Source organism: Dromaius novaehollandiae, chromosome 20 (genome assembly GCF_036370855.1).
Source record: "Dromaius novaehollandiae isolate bDroNov1 chromosome 20, bDroNov1.hap1, whole genome shotgun sequence".
NCBI classification, from domain to species: domain Eukaryota; kingdom Metazoa; phylum Chordata; class Aves; order Casuariiformes; family Dromaiidae; genus Dromaius; species Dromaius novaehollandiae.
Window position 1 is genome coordinate 13,421,987 of NC_088117.1, and position 18,045 is coordinate 13,440,031.

Genomic DNA, 18,045 nt, shown 5'->3' on the forward strand with positions numbered 1-18,045 from the left:
TGAGTGCACAATTTGTTTTTTTTTTCCAGTGGCATCTTAAATGATGTACAAGAAAGCACTTGTATGTTGTCATTTTAAATACACAAGTTTCACTCAGCCTGCTAGTTTTCCCCACATACACTTGTATGAAAATACAAAAGAAGAAAGTCCTGACAGAGATGTTCATCTTTACTGCAAAGAAACATGAAAATAATTCACTGCAATGACACTAGATAAGACATCTCAGACAAACTGGAAAAACTACAGTAAAGGGGCCACTACCCGGTTTGCTAATGCATGACTTACATGTGAGGTTTAAGCACATACTCCGCAGTTCTTAAGTATTCTCAATGCACAAATAAGCAAATGAATTCAGTTTTTGCAAAAGTGTTTAGCATTGTTTTCTACTCCATTGTGAAAATCCTTGGAGCTTTTACTTTAATCAAGTTTGGTCATGAGACAGCAAGATGTTCTATCAAGGAAAAAACTCACTAGGGGAAAACAGCTAGGCAGAAACGTGTAGAATCCTAAAAAATTCATGCTTGGGAGGTTTTAGGTGTTTTTGGCACCAGCTCCACCCTTCCTTTTAGAGATCCCAAATCCGTAGGACATGCGGCAGAACCTACTGCCACTCACATTAGTCTAACTTAACACACCAGGATGAATGAAGCTGAGCACCGGCACATACTCAGGACACCCTGTACTGCAAAAGTCAGACATCGGGGGCTAAAGGTTAAGAGTTGCCACGTGGGGAGCTGCCAGGGCTCCTCTCAGCGCCCCAGCTCTGCCTAAACGTGCGGCACCAGCCCAAGGACGGCACCAGCCCCGTCTGCCCTGTGCCTCTGCCTGGCGGCACTGCCCCGGCAGACCCACCGCACACCCGTGCCCGGCTGCTGCAGCTCGGCCTGCCCGCCAGCCGTGTGGATTAGATCAAAAGACGTGAAGACATCAAAAGAACTCCAGGAGCTCAGTTTATTTAGTTTATCGAAAGTTTATATAAGTATCTTCATAACGAACAAAAATTTGACAAGCATTTTTCAGTTCAGCAAAAAACAACACAGCAGATGAAAGCTCTAGCTAGACAAATTAGACTAGCAATAATATACAAAGATTTAAGAGAGAAGGAAGGGTCATTCAACTCTTGCTAGACAGCCCTACTTTTAGCATTTAGCAGATACATCCTGATAGGAGGATATTGTGGAAAATTGAGTTTTAATACCTATTAACACACAAGAGACCCGAATGCAGTAAAATTAAACTATAACAGGCTATGAATCCACATATTTTCATAAGCCACAAATTTAAATGGCACCTTAAATTACTATATGTATATGTATGCATGTGAAGTTTCATCTGTTTCCATATGCAAGTGATCAACTACATGAAAGCCTGGCTAGATGCGAACAAAAGTGTGCTTTACCAGTGAAGACACAAACAACTGCGCACACATTTGCAACTCTGAACCTATTATACATTTAATATACACAACTGTTCTCCTTTTAGAGGGAGGAGCCACTTTTGTCACTATAGAGGAGCCACACTTCTCCAAAGCCTCAATGTTCCCACATAAAGGTAAGTGTAAATCCATCAGCACAGTAACACGGTTGATAAAGCCACAGCATCTTGACTGTTAGGCTTTTAGTCCGTTCCCAACATCTGAGCATTATTTTTAAACACGACCTGTCAGCTGATAATCTGCCATGTTGGGAGAACGCTGAGAGTTTCGAGACAGCCAGACCATAAACAAGCCGCCTCAGGGCGGGGCCCGCGCAGAGCTCAGCCCTCTGCCCGGGACGCGCGGCCCCGCCTTCAGGCCCGGAGCTTCCCAGTGCGGCCAGCACGTGCTGCCACCTAGTGGGTCCGCAGCGACACAACGCCGCCGCTCCGCGCGCCCGCATACCCTACACGCGGTGCTGGAAAGTAAGGCTGAATTTGCATTTTCTAAGCGTCCCGCAGCTAGAATTTTCAACGTCTCAAAGTTACAGGCCCAGAATTCATTGAATTGGAAGAGGATTTTACCAACTAACTGCTTTCAATGTCATCAGGAATCCCAGGCTATGAGAATTTCAAAGTATAATACTCATACACTTAAGACAGATACTTTCATGTCAACGTAATTTACCAGCACCTCAGGTTTTTCAATCATTTTATCACTGTATGATACAAGCATCTACTTTACAGCTTCCACTGATACCTCTCTAGTGGGAAAACACCTTACACAAGCAGCATCATACTGGTGTAAATGCTGATGTACAGACCTGCTCCATGCTATTTTTGTGAGAAAGAGCTAATCAGGTATGCCGGTATCAGCATCCCCACCTCCACGCATAAGCATTAGCTGTACAACTTCTCAAAGTTGAACAGTGAAGTACGAATTCACCTCTTTGGATAATCTCAGAGAGTAAGAAATTCCATCTCATCATATGTGCCAATAAAAAGTGGTACTTACTGCCCATGGAGTTCATAGGAAGGACAGGAGAAGAGGAACTCATCTGCTCCACATCTGTAGCTAAAGGGAAAGTGAAAATGAGAAGATTGTCACATGCATCTTACCAAGTGCTTAAAAAAAACTTTCATTTTGAAAAGTTATTTTTACATTTAAATTGAATATTCCTATCTTCATTTATCTGTAGACAGAAGTTGCTTTGAGAGAGACAGTTAACTTTTAACAATGCTGTCCTTTCCTCTTTAAGAGATTTCTCTCTCTCACACACAGTATCTCCAGATCTGCTTTTCAGAGCAGCCATTTCTGTAATCTGGTAACTTGGGATGGTTTGTGAATATTGCGTCAAAACAATTTTCACCGTGAAGAAATTCTGAATTCTGTCAGCTTTAAATTGCATACAATATCAGCTTCTAAAATGGAGCATTATTTCGGAAGGAAAGGAAGATGCTTTCCCAGCCGTGCCTGGACTGCCTTCAAAACACTCCCTATCACAAGAGAGCTCCGCTTCCACAAGTGCCGGTGTCACTTCGCATTTGACCTGAAGAAGCATCAGAAACAAGTGTCTCTGAAGACAAAGCTTTATTTTCAGCATCAGCTCAAAGAGGAAACAAGACTACCTTCCTATGTTTTGCTAATGAAACAAACAAACAAAACCAAAGTCAAAGCCTGATCTGCATCAAGTGCCAGATACTCTCTGCATTCTGGGAAGGATCCACCTTTCCAGGACCCAAACCAGGAAGAGAACTATTTTCCAATAAGAGGGTCAGTTTTAATCTAATTAGATCAGGTAAGCAGTGATTCAGTCTCTTCAAGGTTTGGTGTCTCACTTTTTTTTTTTTTTTTTTAAATGGACATTCGGTCTCATCCATTTCTACAAATTCCCAACTTATCAAGCAAAACAGTCTCCATCGTTTTGATGCTTGCAGATATGATGTCATTTATATATGATCCTCATATTTAAGACCCAAGAAATGCATACTACAACTTTACATTCCTCAAATATAGAATACAGTCTTAAAAGCATAACTTCAGTCCACAGGCAGAGCTTGTACTTGGTCCAAATACTGTGTTTTACATTTTTTTATAGTTCTGATTTATTCAGCAGCGTGCCACTCACTGAAGGCTACTGTTTACACTAAAAAGTGCAAAGTTCCGGTCTAATTAGGCAAACTACAAACAAATGTAAACACTTTACAGACCATTTTTATAGCATGTGAAGAGCAGACGTAGCACCCTGCTTATGTTAACTTAATCCTTGTACTACACTTTTGTGCTACACCTATCAAGAGCACTTTGCTTAGGAATCTACTGTTACACTACTCAAAGCCAACAGCATAGCAACATGCTAAGTACCAGCCACAGTCAAGGAGCCACGATAAAAACAATGACAGGCTTATTCAAAAATGCCCTCTCTGTTAAATTATGGAGATATTTATTGCCCTGAACTTCTGAACAAATTCATTCATTTATATCTGACTTGTCTCTTGCATTTCTTTCACCAGTCTTTGGAAAGCTGCACGCGACGTTGCTGGACTGCAGCATTTCTGACAGTCACGCTCTGTGGAGTATATCTTTCAGCTGCTTACAGGATAAAACCTGGTTTGGCATCTTCCTGTTTTCTACCTTATTTCTATAATCTCCCTAATGCAGGAATTGCTAACCCCCTGCATGAGCTGGCAGGTCATAAACCATGCCCATAGTTTTGTAAGTAAAAAGATTCTTCATATGCAGTATAGCGTTTTCAGATACCTGTAAAGAGTTTAGCATTTTCTTATACAAGAGATACATATGCTTTCATATATAGCCAAAATAACCTGAAAAGTCGCAAGTGTGGCATTAAATTTGTTCTTCTGAGAATGGTAAAGATTTAGCCCATTTAGATATCAGTATTGTGCACAACTCAGCTTTCAGAAAGGTTGAAGTAACAGATCAGCAGATGGTCATTTAGAGGTTACCTGCTGCTCTTTGGCAAAAAGAGGTCAACCGCCCTGCAAGTCAGCCAGATGGCAGAGAGCAGTCGCAGAGTGGTCAGCAGCAGCCTGTACCACTTGAGAAGCGATTGTGTGAATAACACTCACTTAGAGCAGTAAGCTACACCTGCAAACATCTGGAATAATTTATCAAGTATCATTCAAAAAGCAAGTGCCTTCTGAAGAGCAATTTTTGAGTGGTAACAGATCCGGTTTAGATTTAAGTCCACTAGTTCTCTAGATGGTTCACCATTATGTCACATTAAGGGTTATGAACAACAGAAGTGTAGTATTATTTCCTCACTATTCTTAGAAAGGATGATTTTGGTCAACACTTGAAGTTATGTAGATTTTTCAGTTACTATTTGTAGTATGCTCACCAAGGCTAATGCGCTGTGGTCACGACTGCCCCATTGTTCAATTTGGCCCTACTAGAAATCACCCGATGCTCCTTCCAGCACTGCCAGAAGCAAAACCAGGCCCTGCTCAGCAGCTAGCTGAGCTCCCACAAACGCTATGAACAGGAAACAAGTCGAGTATATGAGAAAAGCAGGAACACTTAAGGACATTCCTATTCTTCCTATACTACTGGCAAAGTGGCTATTTAGAACTTATTAATCTCAAATCATGCTTCAAAAAATTTTAAAATAATTTTGAAGTATACGCATTTGTACTCTTATAATGTGCCTTGAACAGGTGGACTTTAAGAAGTCTCATCCATGTAAGTTATTATTAAAAAAATAATTCAAACTCCTCTTTATAAAACATACGAATACTGTTTTTCGCTTGTTACCCATTTCCCTCAGCCTCCCCTCCAGTCCTTTTCATTTCCATAATTTTATGCAACACATTGAATTACTAAAAACAATTCAACTAAAGAGAGGAGATATGAATTAACAACCAGCTAAAATTTTGGGAGCAGGTTTGCTCTAAAAGATGAAAAGGACAAAAGTCTGCTCAGCTATGAAGAACAGCTGTTGCCAATGCAACTATTTACCCTCTGACCTTTTCTCTGCCCAATACGTGAACAGTGCCAATTGTTTTCTTGTATTATATACTGTTTACAAGCCCTGAGTGGCATGAAAGGAATTAATAATTTAGCTCATGGAGCTGATGACCTTTATTGGGGTACCTCCTATTTGCTGAGCAGAAATCAGAGCAAAAAGCTGCCTTGAAGCCACAGGGTTGCTTTAAGAGTTTCTCACTTTACAACCTAATTGGCCACCATAACATAAATCAATTATTTCTCCTGTTTTAAGCAACAATGCTACCTATTCTCAACCACTTGATTTCAACTTCCCTTGTATCAAGCCAGGCCTTGTTCTTTGAGTTTTACAGCTGTATAGTAAACATGATGGCAAGAACAGCTTTGAGAGCTTTGCAGGATTAGGAACATTTGGAAACGCTAGCAAAAAGAGGTTATGCTATTTTGAACTTCTCTTGACCTTTGACTGCCCTTGTCCCTGTTTATGCTAATTGAAGGGGTATATGGAGGCTACTCCTAGAAATGAACTTAGCCTGAACCTGTGACATAGCTTTGGACTTTGAAGATTTCGGTACGTAAGTTTTAGTCCCCCTGTAAAGGGTTGTCATCTTTGTATGTACAGAGAGGGTACAGTAGCTAGAACATGGTACCCTGAACAAACACCTAAGACCAAAAGGAATACCTAAGACCAAGAGAAGCAGAAGAGCACGCAGATTCCGTGAGTTGCATCTTTTTCCACCGTTTCTGACCAACCGTTAGCCTACTGAAGACAAATTTCACACGTGTTGGTTAGGTAAAATGCAGTGAAGCTTGTGGGGTGGCAGAAAGAAGAATTTGCATAGTAAAATATCAGTTATTTGGATAATATTTTAGTAAAGACTTCCCAAAATATATGCTAAAACAAGGAATTCTGACTTTAGAAAAATGCAGACAATGTACCATAGGTTATAGACTTCTCCCTCCAAAAGCAGAAATTGAGGCATGAAAACTTCCAGACAAGGGATAGCAATACCATCCTTAAGACCCTTCAGTAGAATTATAGTTCCATTATCACCGAGTAACTTAGGTTAGAAGGGATCTCTGAAGCTTGTCTAATCCAGCCTTCTCCATGAAGCAGAGCTAGTTGCAAGGCTGGAGCAGGCTGGTCAGGGGCCTGTACAGTCAAGCGTTGCAATTCTCCAAGGACGGAGACTTGCAGCCTCTAGACACCAGTTCCAGTGCTGCACCACTCCCACCATGGATTTTTTTTTTCCTCCCAGAAAAGCCCAATAGGAATTTCCCTTACTGTGATTTGTGACCATTATCTTGATCTTTTGCCATTCACCTCAGATATTTTGGCTCCATTTTTTCTTTAGCATCACCTTTGAGTGGAAGACTCCAATTTGATCCCCACTTAACCTTCTCCTCTCCCAGCCAAACAAATACAATTCCCTCAGCCCCTCCTTGTCATGTATTCCAGCCCCCAACCATCTCAGCGGCCCTCCGTTGCTTCAGTTTGTCAACCTGTTTTGTACTGGGCAGCCCAGAAATGAGCACAATATTCCAGATGCGACCTACCAATGTCGTAACAGAGGGGAATAATTACTACCCTGAACCTCGCTCATGCAAGCCAGCACGTGGCTGGCTCTCCTCACAAGCACACCTACTGACTCACACTCACCAGCTTCACCAGGACCCCAGGAGCTGCCCCAGCTGGCCAGTCCCCAGCCTGCACTGTTGCATGAGGTTATTCAGTTCCAGACGCAGGACGTGGCATTTGTCTGTGCTGGACTTTGAAGTTTCATTCAGCCCTTTCATCCAGCTTACTGAGATCCTTCTGAATAGCAGCTCTGCCCTCCCGAGTATCCATCTGGTGTCATCTACAAACCTGATGAGTGCACCCCCTTCCATCATCCAGGTGTCTGATGAAGTAACTAAAGAGTATTGGCCCAGTATTGGCTCCCAAGTACCACCCATACCTGGTCAATTAGTCTTTGAACTCTTGACTGCTACCCTTTGAGCCAGAGGGCCCAGTTAGTTTTTCACTTTTTCCACATTTCCCCAGTTTAGCTGCAAGGATGATGTGGGAAACTAAAAGCCCTTGCTTAAGGTTAAGGAAAATGACATCCACTGCTCTTTTTTTTCAGAGACCCACTCACTTAATCACAGAAGGGAATCTGGTTAGGAGGCATGATTTGCTCTTCATAAACCTAGGCTGAATGTTCCCGATTACCTGCCTGTCCTTCATGTGCCTGGAAGTGTCTTTCGGGAGGATTTGCTCCATGCTCTTCCCAGGGACCGAGGTGAGGCTGACCAGTCTGCAGTCTCCCAGATCGGCTACTACTGAGCAGAGCTGAGTAAAAGGTGATTCATTATCCCTTATCAGCTAATTTTACTATACAGAGACATTCCTCCCCTTTCCCCTACATCGGGGTAGAGCTTCTACAGTCTCACCTCAACACTGAAAATACATGCTGCTTGGAAAGGGGACTGGGAAGCAGGGTCACCCCGTGGTAAATATTTTGAATTATTTTCATTAACATGGAAAACAGTCACAGTTCCTATTCATCAACATAATGAAAGAAACATAACAGTTGAATGTTCCACATGCTTAAAGAGCTGTACCTACACTGTATTCTTCAAAATATACTGTCCAGACATTGCTATTTAAATGTCTGTTTACATTCCAGTAAAATTCTGTTGGTATGGTATCTGATTTATTGATGCCATCAAAAGTCACAGGATTCTTAGAATGCCTGAGACACAGAAATTGGAGCAGAGAGGAGATATGGGTTGCAGTGATATCAGCTTTACCATATAAGTTATGGACAAGATTTTCAGTCTTCTGCATTTTCTTAAAGAGGGTGCGGTGCACCTTTTGAAATCTGACCACTCTGCTCCTCCACTTAGTGCAGGCAATCAGAAACGGGAGCTCTGAGGGGTGCACTGGATATTCAACTCAATAGGGAAGAAATAATAACCAAATCTACACACATCTTACTAAAACATCTAGTTTCTTTGCCTGCGAACTGAGATTCACATTAATCTTTCTCCACAGATTAACACTGAAATGTTTTACAGTCTTAGTGACATTTATTTTTATTTTCAAAAATGTTTTATTCATAATCAAGATTACATGTTCTGAAATCCTAAACAAGTTCCTGAAGAAGCCAGGCTTTTAAAAATTAAGGCAGATAATCAATGCAGCAGTGTATTTTTGCATTCAATTATCAAGATGAATGGGGACCTCAGAATGTAGTATTTCCCTTGTTCACAAGGGAGAGATTCATCTGTTTTCAAAAGACATCCTGTCCTGATTTGAGAGTAAAAAGCCTACAAAAAGAAGTAAAAACTTGTATTAAAATCATATTTAGTTGAACTGGTATTTTCAATTTGAATTAATAGTCTCAGTTTGCAGTCTGTTTATTTTGGGCCTTTCTTCTCTTTAGGAACGTCTTGATATCCAAGATTTCTCTCTACAAGCCTATTTCAACAGCACAATTACTCTCAGTCTTTTTGATAAGCTGAACAGGCCAAGACTACCAAGCTGCCTCAATTTCTTTGGGCAATCCCCAGTATTTTAAGAAATCAGCATTAGCTTTGTGTGCAGCATTATACAATATTGGCATTCCAATGCAAAGCTGTTAGCATTAGATAAGCAGGAGATATAAAAGACCTTCTACTTAAAACTTCCAGAGGATCACATCAGTGCTTTCTGCTGCAGCATTGCAATGATAGGCACTTAATCATTATAAATACCTTCCAACTGTTTCGCAGCCAGAGCTTCCCAGAATGCGATTCCCTATTCCACAGGCATGCTGTCTTTGCTCCGAGACACGGAATTTTGCATCTGCTATACCTGCAGTATATGTTGGTTAAACAGGATATTGCCTACCGTGCAGCCTACTCCAATATTGAAACATCAATTGCATAATCACTCTGCAAATCTTTGTACTGTCCGTAAATTAGCGGTAATCCTGTATTTACTTTTTGATCAGTGATAAAATGTTGGCTAACACAGTCCTTGGCATACTACTATAGCCATATCCACCTATTCAGTCTACTGTATTTACCTACATTAAGAAAGAAAATTAACTGATGTTACACAAGAGTAGAGATGCCACTGATGTTTTGAGAGTTAACATCAACCCAGATTAATACTTGTCTGCTGATATGACATTATATCATACAGAATATGCCAGCGATTAGGTTCCGAATTAGCCAGTATGCCCAGAGATGAGTGCTTCTAGAAGCCAAACACCACTGCTTCAGCCTAGAAACACTGTTCTATAGGACTTTTTCATCACAAAACAGGTAACGTGCCATTTTATTCCAATAGCCAGTGCATGAACGGTACTGACAAACTGATCCTAGAGAAGAACAGACGTGAAGAGCTCTGAAAACAGCTTTTTCCTAACCTCAAAGCAAATGAATTTAGCAGCATTTATCTCCATGTTTTAATCAGCGTAGGTAATACTACAGCTTTAACTTTAATAGACTTCAGCTAGAAGTAGCAGAACACAGCTAGTGCCCACTAAAACTTTGCTCACTACACTAACCCTTCCAACTCTGGAAATGAAAGGAGGAGACTAACTAGTACTTACTAGCAGATGAATCACGTTCTGTTGAAGGATCTCGACAGAATCCTAGAATGTGAAAAATAGGTATAAGCGCTAGACATCTTAAAACAATTTTCCTCATCGTCACCACACACACAAGAAGACTGAACCATTAAAATCAATCACTAAATATATAACCAACTTTAAAACATGGTATTAGGAACAGGGTGAAAGCTTTGCAACTGCCTAGTAGAATATATTCCTATAATGCTTATAAAAAAAGACGGTTTAGTTACAGCAAATATGTTTACTGTATCAGGTAAGAGCTACTGTTGGCATTCTGTATTTAAAACTACAACTCTTATTTTCAGTACAGGGAAGTGACAGGCTTTAGAAATATGATATATTCCTAACTGTATAAATGGTATAAGCCAGAGCTGCAGTTCTCACTGCATGTCACATGAGAACCAAATCAATGAATGAGCTTAACATTTAATTTGTCAGTGTGGGTACAGCTCTGGTTTTTGCTCGTTCATTTTCTGAGGTCTTCATTTCCCGAAGGCCGCGACAACGCTTCATCGCTGGACGCCCGGGCTGTCCCATGCCCCTAACGCGGCTCGCACCTGAACTCGGGCCAGCCACACCAGCACGCCACGCGCACGAGCACGCCGACCTCCTTCCCGAAGGCAGAGATACGAGCAAGACGGCTGCTATGCAGTAATTTTACAGGTTCACCTGGACACCGAGAGCAGTCACAGCTTGCTGCAACCGTCAGGTTTATTATGGAACATGAGTTCTATGTCACGATAAAAACATTTTCCTTCCCATATTACTCTTTAGTTCAAACATCTTACTGAAGATAAATTACGTTTAGCATCCTACCTGCCATAGTCAATGAAAACTAAGCCTGTCATGTAAAAACGTTCCTATGACCAGTTTGAACTGATAAAGTATTGAGCATATCATAGGTTAAACGCTTTAATATGAGTCTTCAAACTGCAGTAACCAACTTCAAAAGGCAACACAAGTTGCCTAACCAGACGAGTCGCAGTAGAAGGCTCAGCTAAAAAGCACCGCTTTGAATCTCAAACACATGCTCAATGGTGCTTTCACAGCATTAGCATCACCTTAACGTATGTGACCAGCTCATTACAAATTATTAAATCTTTGTTTTATGAAATTTATATAGTGATTCACAGCCTTCTAGCCTCATTGACAGCTTCCCAATTAATCCTACAAATACCAGTATTTGGGGCTTTGTTAGAGTGAGAAGCTTACACTAAGAATCTGGCCTCCCAGGGATGGGGATTATGTACACACAAGAATCAAGAGAAATTTGATTCTTTCTCACCACCTACCTCTCTGCCTACTGTCTACCATGTTTGCAAACCGTATTAGCTCCTGCTGTTTGCAATTCCAGAAACACTTTCTTTTCTCTTTCGGAGTCATTCCATCCACATCTGTCTACTGCTAAAATCTCATTTTGTAGGATGCAGTGTCTCTTACTAGCTTTTCAGTGTGGTAACATACGTCTAAGTGTCTTAAAAAGCACAACAGAAAATGTTTAAGAACTATCAAAGATTCCTCAGGGTAGAAGCATCATTCCTTGTGTTTTAAAGATACTTGTCTCCAGTTGCACTAGTAGATTACCTTAAATACAAGAAAAATGCCTACATTTTAAAGAAGGAAGCTCCCATTCTTCTCAATGGGAAAGTTATTTTGGAGTGAATTTAGTAGATACTGTTGCTCTGAAGAAAAATCTGAAGCTTTAATTCTGTTTTGAACCAACTTCATAAAAATAGAACACAGCTTCATGTTTTACTAGTTTCCACAACAGCACTTTACAGTTTTGCTTTCTGTCTCATGTTTTAAGACTTATGATTACAAGTTTTATAATTCTAAAGCAATTGTTACATTTGTTGCTATGAGAAATCTATTTATGTTACTCCTTTTGAAGCTGAGTAATCTGCTAGGTAAACAAACACCAAAATGTTTAAAGAGCAGCATTTTATAATTTTTTTCAAAACCAGACTAAACATTCAGTAGTTGTGATTTATCTCAAGTTTTTTCATTGCAGCAAGAAGGCTGCTTAAAGGAATTATGCGCCTCAGTTTACTTCTCTGGCTCTCAGTATAGTGGGAGATTATTAAGCATATGAGAATCTCCTCTTCTGCACGACTTGTTTATGATCAATTTCAGGAAAGCAAATGTTTTGGAAACTTGCATTCTACACAGGTAAAACATGAATGGAAAAATCACACTAAAGTCAGTGAAAACAAGCTGGTTTCCTTGTTTACAGCTCAATGAAAAAGCCATGCTTATCTGATTTACCGCTTTTTTAACGGAAAATACAAAGAGCACAGTGATCCTGCGACCCTGTTTGTTGTACAGAGCATACTACAGTTCTCCTTCATCCCTAACGCAGGCGCACATCACCGGGGCATGCCGGCAGATGGGATCTGGCCATCCGTCGCTGAACACTCGGCACTACCGCTCTTCAGCCGTCCTCCCGGCGCGGCGGAGCTGGCACGTGCCACCAACAGCCGCCCTTTGGGTGTTACAGAAAGCCAGTGGTTTCGAGGAACATTGCATTAAAAGAACTCAGGCAACATTTCATTTGAGGGGGTAACTTAGACTGATACTACACTTGCGTGTGAGTGAGGAAACAGTCAGTGCTTCATTTTATCTGCTGGAGATGCACTTGAGCATGTTACAGGTCAAATAGTCGGAAGGCTCATCTGCAAAGCTTCCAAACACAGGGACAGTGCACTTCTGCTGCTAAGAGTCGTAACGTATATATTTACATTTTTTAAGTTGCAGTTTAACTTTTAATCCTTGCAATGAAAACCACCAAGGGCTCGTATTGCTGCTCCTCTGCAGGTCTACCTGGCGTTGTCATACTCGCTGCATCTGCACAGCACAGTGATCCTTCGAAAGTCATCGCTCAGCGCTCTCATTAGGACTGCTCCCTCTCCATGAGGCCGGGGCATTAATGTGCAAGTGACCCGTGGGTCAGTCCACCAGGCCTCAGACCAGCCAGCCAACACAGGACAAGACACAGGCACGGTAATTAACTCCTGCATACACACATATATATACACTCAAGAACATATATATTCATACTTTTCATTTCTCAGTGGTATTCTCGGCTTTGCTAAATAAGGATCTGAACAAGTCACTGCAGAGAACTGGCAGAGAATCAGTTCTGACATCTATGCTGAACTGAAAAAGAGAAAAAAAAGCCCCAGAACACCATGAAACGAAGTGGCAGATAAGTGCCAAGAAGCTCTGCCAACTTCCAGCAGTAGTTTAATCTTCCACCACTTAGTTTCCTTCTGTAGCATTTGACAAGCTGGCCCTGAACAGCAGACACTCGCCCTGCATTCAAGCAGGACAGAAGTGCCACCACACAGTCCACGCTTGTTCCGATATCATTTCTCGGGCGACCGTCTCAGCAGCGCTCGGCATCTTCCTACTTACAAATCAGAGTGGACCCGCTCTTGTCACTTCTCTCTCCTCATATGTTATTTAGAGATTAATCACTCTATAAAAGCAAAATAAGAACACTCCCACCTAAGCATCGGCTGCCGCTGTTCATCACTGTCACGTTTCACAGATGGTCCACGTTCTGCTTGGCCAGCGGTGTGGGCAAGGCCTGTCATTTGAGCAGGAGCCCACTGCGCCCTCCCGCCCCGCAGCCACGGACCGTGTCCAGGCTTGAAAACATCTTACTCTACTAAAAACCAGAAAAATTAATCCCAGTGTGACCTGATCTTTAATGGACTGAATAAGGTGAAACAGCTTTAGCACTGCCCTCCCCTTTTTGGTGCAAAGGATGGGGCTTTTGGAGAGGGTTAAGCTAGGCAGAAGAGTTCCCTGAACACCTATAACCTGAGCTCCCAGCTAAGTGACACAAACTACAGGAATTTCAAAGACATCTAGGTCAGTTTCACTTTGATGTTTTACTTAAACTTAGTTCATGTAAAACCTTCCTTTTTATGCTCCAAATGCTTGAATGGATGCAGTCCTCCTAAATATACTAAAAATAGGTACACACGTTAAAGCTCATCCTTTAGCAATTTATCATTTTACGAGGTACAGGATAAGTGTTATCTTCCTTATCGACCAAAAGGATAGTTCGTATAACAAAAGTTTCAAAATACCTAATCAACAAGGCTCAACTCAAGAAGTATGGGCTCAAATAGAGCATCAAAAAAAGGCTTTCCACCTGATTTTATACCAGAGTAGTGCTAATTGGAGAAAAATCTTGAAGATACTACTAGCTATGTAACAAAGCTGCAGAACCAGAATAGCTCAGTTTCAGAGCAATAGCCCTCATTAATGATACTCTTGCTAATAGAGCTGAAACTTTAAATCCACTCACTTACAGAATGACAAGTAGCTCAGTACTTCCACTGACTAAGAAAAAAAGGAGCTCGTTTTTAAGAACAGGGAGATACTGAGAAATCCAGTGGGGTACTTAATAAGTAAAGTAAGCCAGTACTGGTGACTCTCTAAAAAATATAATTTCAATTTCCAGACAGTTAAGTGTGAGCATGCAGTTTTACCCTGTTTGCTTATGATTTCTACATATAACCCATTCTACTTTTCCAGAGATGTGCTTGCAGCCGTTCTGCACTGCCTTTCCGTGCCTCAACCACGTTCTTCCTACTTCTGGTCTTCGGTGTTCATCCAAGGCTGCCACTAAATGTTTTACCAAACAGCACAGTACACCATTGTACCTAACCTCTTTCGCAATGAGGAAAAGCCATAAATTTACTTCAAGACAGCTTTAGATTCAAGGTCATTTCAAAGCTTTTAATTACTAACTGGGATTTTAGGATTTTGCCCTCAGTATTTAAGAGCAGCTGGCAATCGCATTCATTATTAACTGTTACACATCTGCATTGCAGAAAAGTCATTTTTAATACTTGACACAATAGTCACTGGCAAACAACGCCAGCCGAGCTGTGTCCGTGAGACAAGCACTGCCAGTGACGCACACGCGCTCTGGGATTCCCGACGTCTAATAAAGTATCCAGCCTGCAATCTCAAGATGTCAGGAACTCTCGCATTTAGTGCACACTTGAAAAAAAAAACAAGCAGAAAACCAGTACTTCTGATAAAACTGAAGGAATGTTCTAAGAGGTACGAATACTCCCCAGCAGATACAGGATGCACTGGAACACTACTTGTTATTCATATGGTATTTAATGGAAGGCAGCTACATGTCAAGAAAACACATTTCACATTTGACACAAACAAAACTTTTTGCCAAAAACTTGACTCATCTTTTCCATGAAGACAGCGGAGAAAAGGGTTTTTGCTCCCCCTCTCCAAGCCCCAAAGGCAGCTGCCTGTCGAGGCAGGCTGCCTCCGACGCCAACCCGGCCCCTGCTCCGCGTCTGGGCGCTGGCGGATGCCGGAGAAAGCCCCCGCGCCCTCCGCCCGCTCCGCGACAACACCCCAGCGGAGCAGCAGCCGCCGCAGCGCGGGCGCAAGCACCGCTCTCCCAGCTGGAGAGACCGCGCTGCGACTGAGGCCGGCGGTGTGGGAGGGGGCAGGACAGAAGGCACGGGACAAAAGGCTCTTGCAATGTGGGCTCTTGGCCTCCTACCGCCAGGGAAGAAAAAGAATCTGGTACTTTCCTATGTTCTTAATGTATTAAAATGCTATTTTTTTTAAGTTACAACATTTGTTTCAGATTTCTCTAGCTATTAAAACAGAAGAAGAAAAACAGACGAAGCATTGTAAACAAGTACCGAGATCTGTACCAAAACCCTCCAGCTAAACACACGTGAAAGCAGAAAGCAGCACCAGAACTTCGGCAACGAGCCACCAAGCAGCACCTCCCCGAGCAGGCGGCCAGCTGGAGGTTAGTGCCTCTCTTTGCAGTTACCCAAGGTTACCCAAGCCCAGTTTAGATGAGGCATCAGCAGAACGACTCTACGCAAGTGCACATTAGGGCCAACAGCTGACTGCTTCTTATTCCATAGGAAATATTCAAGAAACATTTTTCCAGTGAAGGAATTCCAGCAGTCTGCTTGCCAATTATTTCACTCCGAGTATTACGGCATTTCTCATATAATAGTTATTCCAGAGTTTTCCACAGAAAGAACAAAATTATAAACAACTCTTTCCAATTTGTGGCATCTTACTAGAAAAATCAGAATTCAAATAACTCCTATCCACTTGCTACAATTAAATATTCTACAGAGGTTGACAATTACTGTTTATTATTGGGATGCCTATGTGTATTTTTTCTAACATTGGTGAAAGCTATAAAAAAGGGACAAGCATCAGGAGATGCATTTCATTCCCAGTGTCACAGTTTGAAAAACAAACTATTTTAAACTGTTTCATGAAGGAGCTGTAAAATCTTAGAGTCCTGATCCCATAGAGGAAAAACAGCCTCTTGTTGAACTTGCAGTTTACAGGACAAGAAGGTTAATGATCTGGGGACAAAACCTTCACCCATCAGCTACAGAAAGGTGAAGAATAAAATCTAGAAGCAAAACACAGCCCAACTTAATCACTGGGGGGGGAAAAAATCTTTAGCTTAAGTTTAGATTATATACATTAAACAGTTTTCTTCTCAGAGTCCTTTATACCAAGCACGTAAGTTTACTTGTGAATAAGCACGAACACAACAATCTTTTTTTACTGTCAACATGAAGGAACATTTTTGGTAGGGCCAGTGATTCCAATTTCCCACATCGTGTGATTGATTAGGCTCTACCCCTTAGAAGGTTGATTGGTTTCCTGGTGCCAGGAAAATGATTGATGAATATTTCAAGACATGGGCCTCTCTTCCTGCTGGGTGTCCTTTCTACATGTCTCCAACAGGCCTGGGGATTTTCCTTTATGCAGTTCTGTTTAATGCATAAGTTTCCAAGACTAGAAAGTGTCATTTTTAAGGATATCATCCTGTGACAGTGAGCAAAGCTGCTATGCAAATCAAAATGAAATGCTAAAGGTCAACTACAGCGTTACGGTGGCAAACTAACACAGTATGCATCAGGTAAGGACATAAAAGGAAGCAGGCAAGGAAAAACTTCATAAAGCCAACAAGCAAAAAGTAGAAGGCAACTAGCTACACTGTTAACTTACTACCATGAATTGGTAGGTGGTAAGCTATGGCACAGCACTTGCACTGAATTAACCTGTTCAGTCAGCTGTCTTAAATTTCCTAAAGCATGGTAGCATTTCCAGCAACAGGCCTCTAAAAGGCCCATTACGGTGGGAGTTGGGGTTTCTCCTCTTCAGACACCGTCCCATCCCCCCGCTCCCCCCCCCCACTTTTAAAAAACAAACTTCAAAGCTCAGAACAGCCTTCTATCCAGCAAGCACCAATTAAGAATTTCTAATGCAGCAATTCTGAGACTACGCTATGATTTCCCAGTTTGCATGCTGGATCAACGTAATCAACAGAAACCCAAACAGCTTTATGAATCTCTCAAACCTATCTACAAGCACCTTTCAGTTAGCATGGACTTTTACGTTAGTATCAGACTCTAATTAATAAAATACCAGTTATTTGTTATGTGGGGGGGGGGGGGGGGGGAAGAAAGTTTCAATTAGTTTGGGACCATAAAAAAATAGCCAAATTGGAGCAGAGGATCACAAAATCTCGACCAACTCACCACAGATCTCTACCATCTGACAGCTATGATTTCAACCAGCTCTTACAGCACAACCAGGAAAAGAAAATTCCTTCCAGCTGGGTCTAGCTTTGCTGCTGCGTACAAGACTCCGGCTCTCACCCCAGCATACCTGTGCTCCCAGCACGCACGCCCCTGTGCTGACAAACTCGTGTGGAACAGCAACGGCAAAGCAAAGCTCAGCTTTACTGCTCCTAGACAAAGTACCTTCCCCAGCCACTGCTGAAAAACCACCAGGTTAACAGCCTGTTTGAAAGAATCTGGATGCTAAAGTTTGTGTTTACAGTTAACCCCACCTAAAAATACCTTTGGTTTATATAAATGCACAGAAAAGTTACCTTTGTGTAATTTAGAAACCTGAGCAAGATCCTGTGAGGAAGTAAAACTTGGAGGAATACAAAGCAATGCAGATGCGAGGAGCTCTAAAGCGATGTGCAGCTGTAGCACTATTCACGCTGATGCCGTA

General features: G+C 41.8%; 1 protein-coding gene across 4 annotated transcripts in view; it reads right to left on the minus strand.

Annotated features, from left to right (window-relative positions):
• The window catches only part of NR6A1 (nuclear receptor subfamily 6 group A member 1), a 106,077-nt gene that overhangs the window by 81,280 nt on the left and 6,752 nt on the right, over nt 1–18,045 (minus strand). For 2 of the 4 annotated variants that reach the window (XM_064523969.1, XM_064523968.1), the window contains exons 2-3: nt 9,964–10,005; nt 2,429–2,488 (exon numbers count right to left, since the gene is read on the minus strand). In XM_064523969.1, the coding sequence (XP_064380039.1) occupies nt 2,429–2,488; nt 9,964–10,005 (102 nt within the window). Of the gene's footprint in view, nt 1–2,428; nt 2,489–9,118; nt 9,219–9,963; nt 10,006–18,045 lie in introns of all 4 variants that reach the window. The other 2 variants (XM_064523970.1, XM_064523971.1) reach the window with 2 other exon arrangements.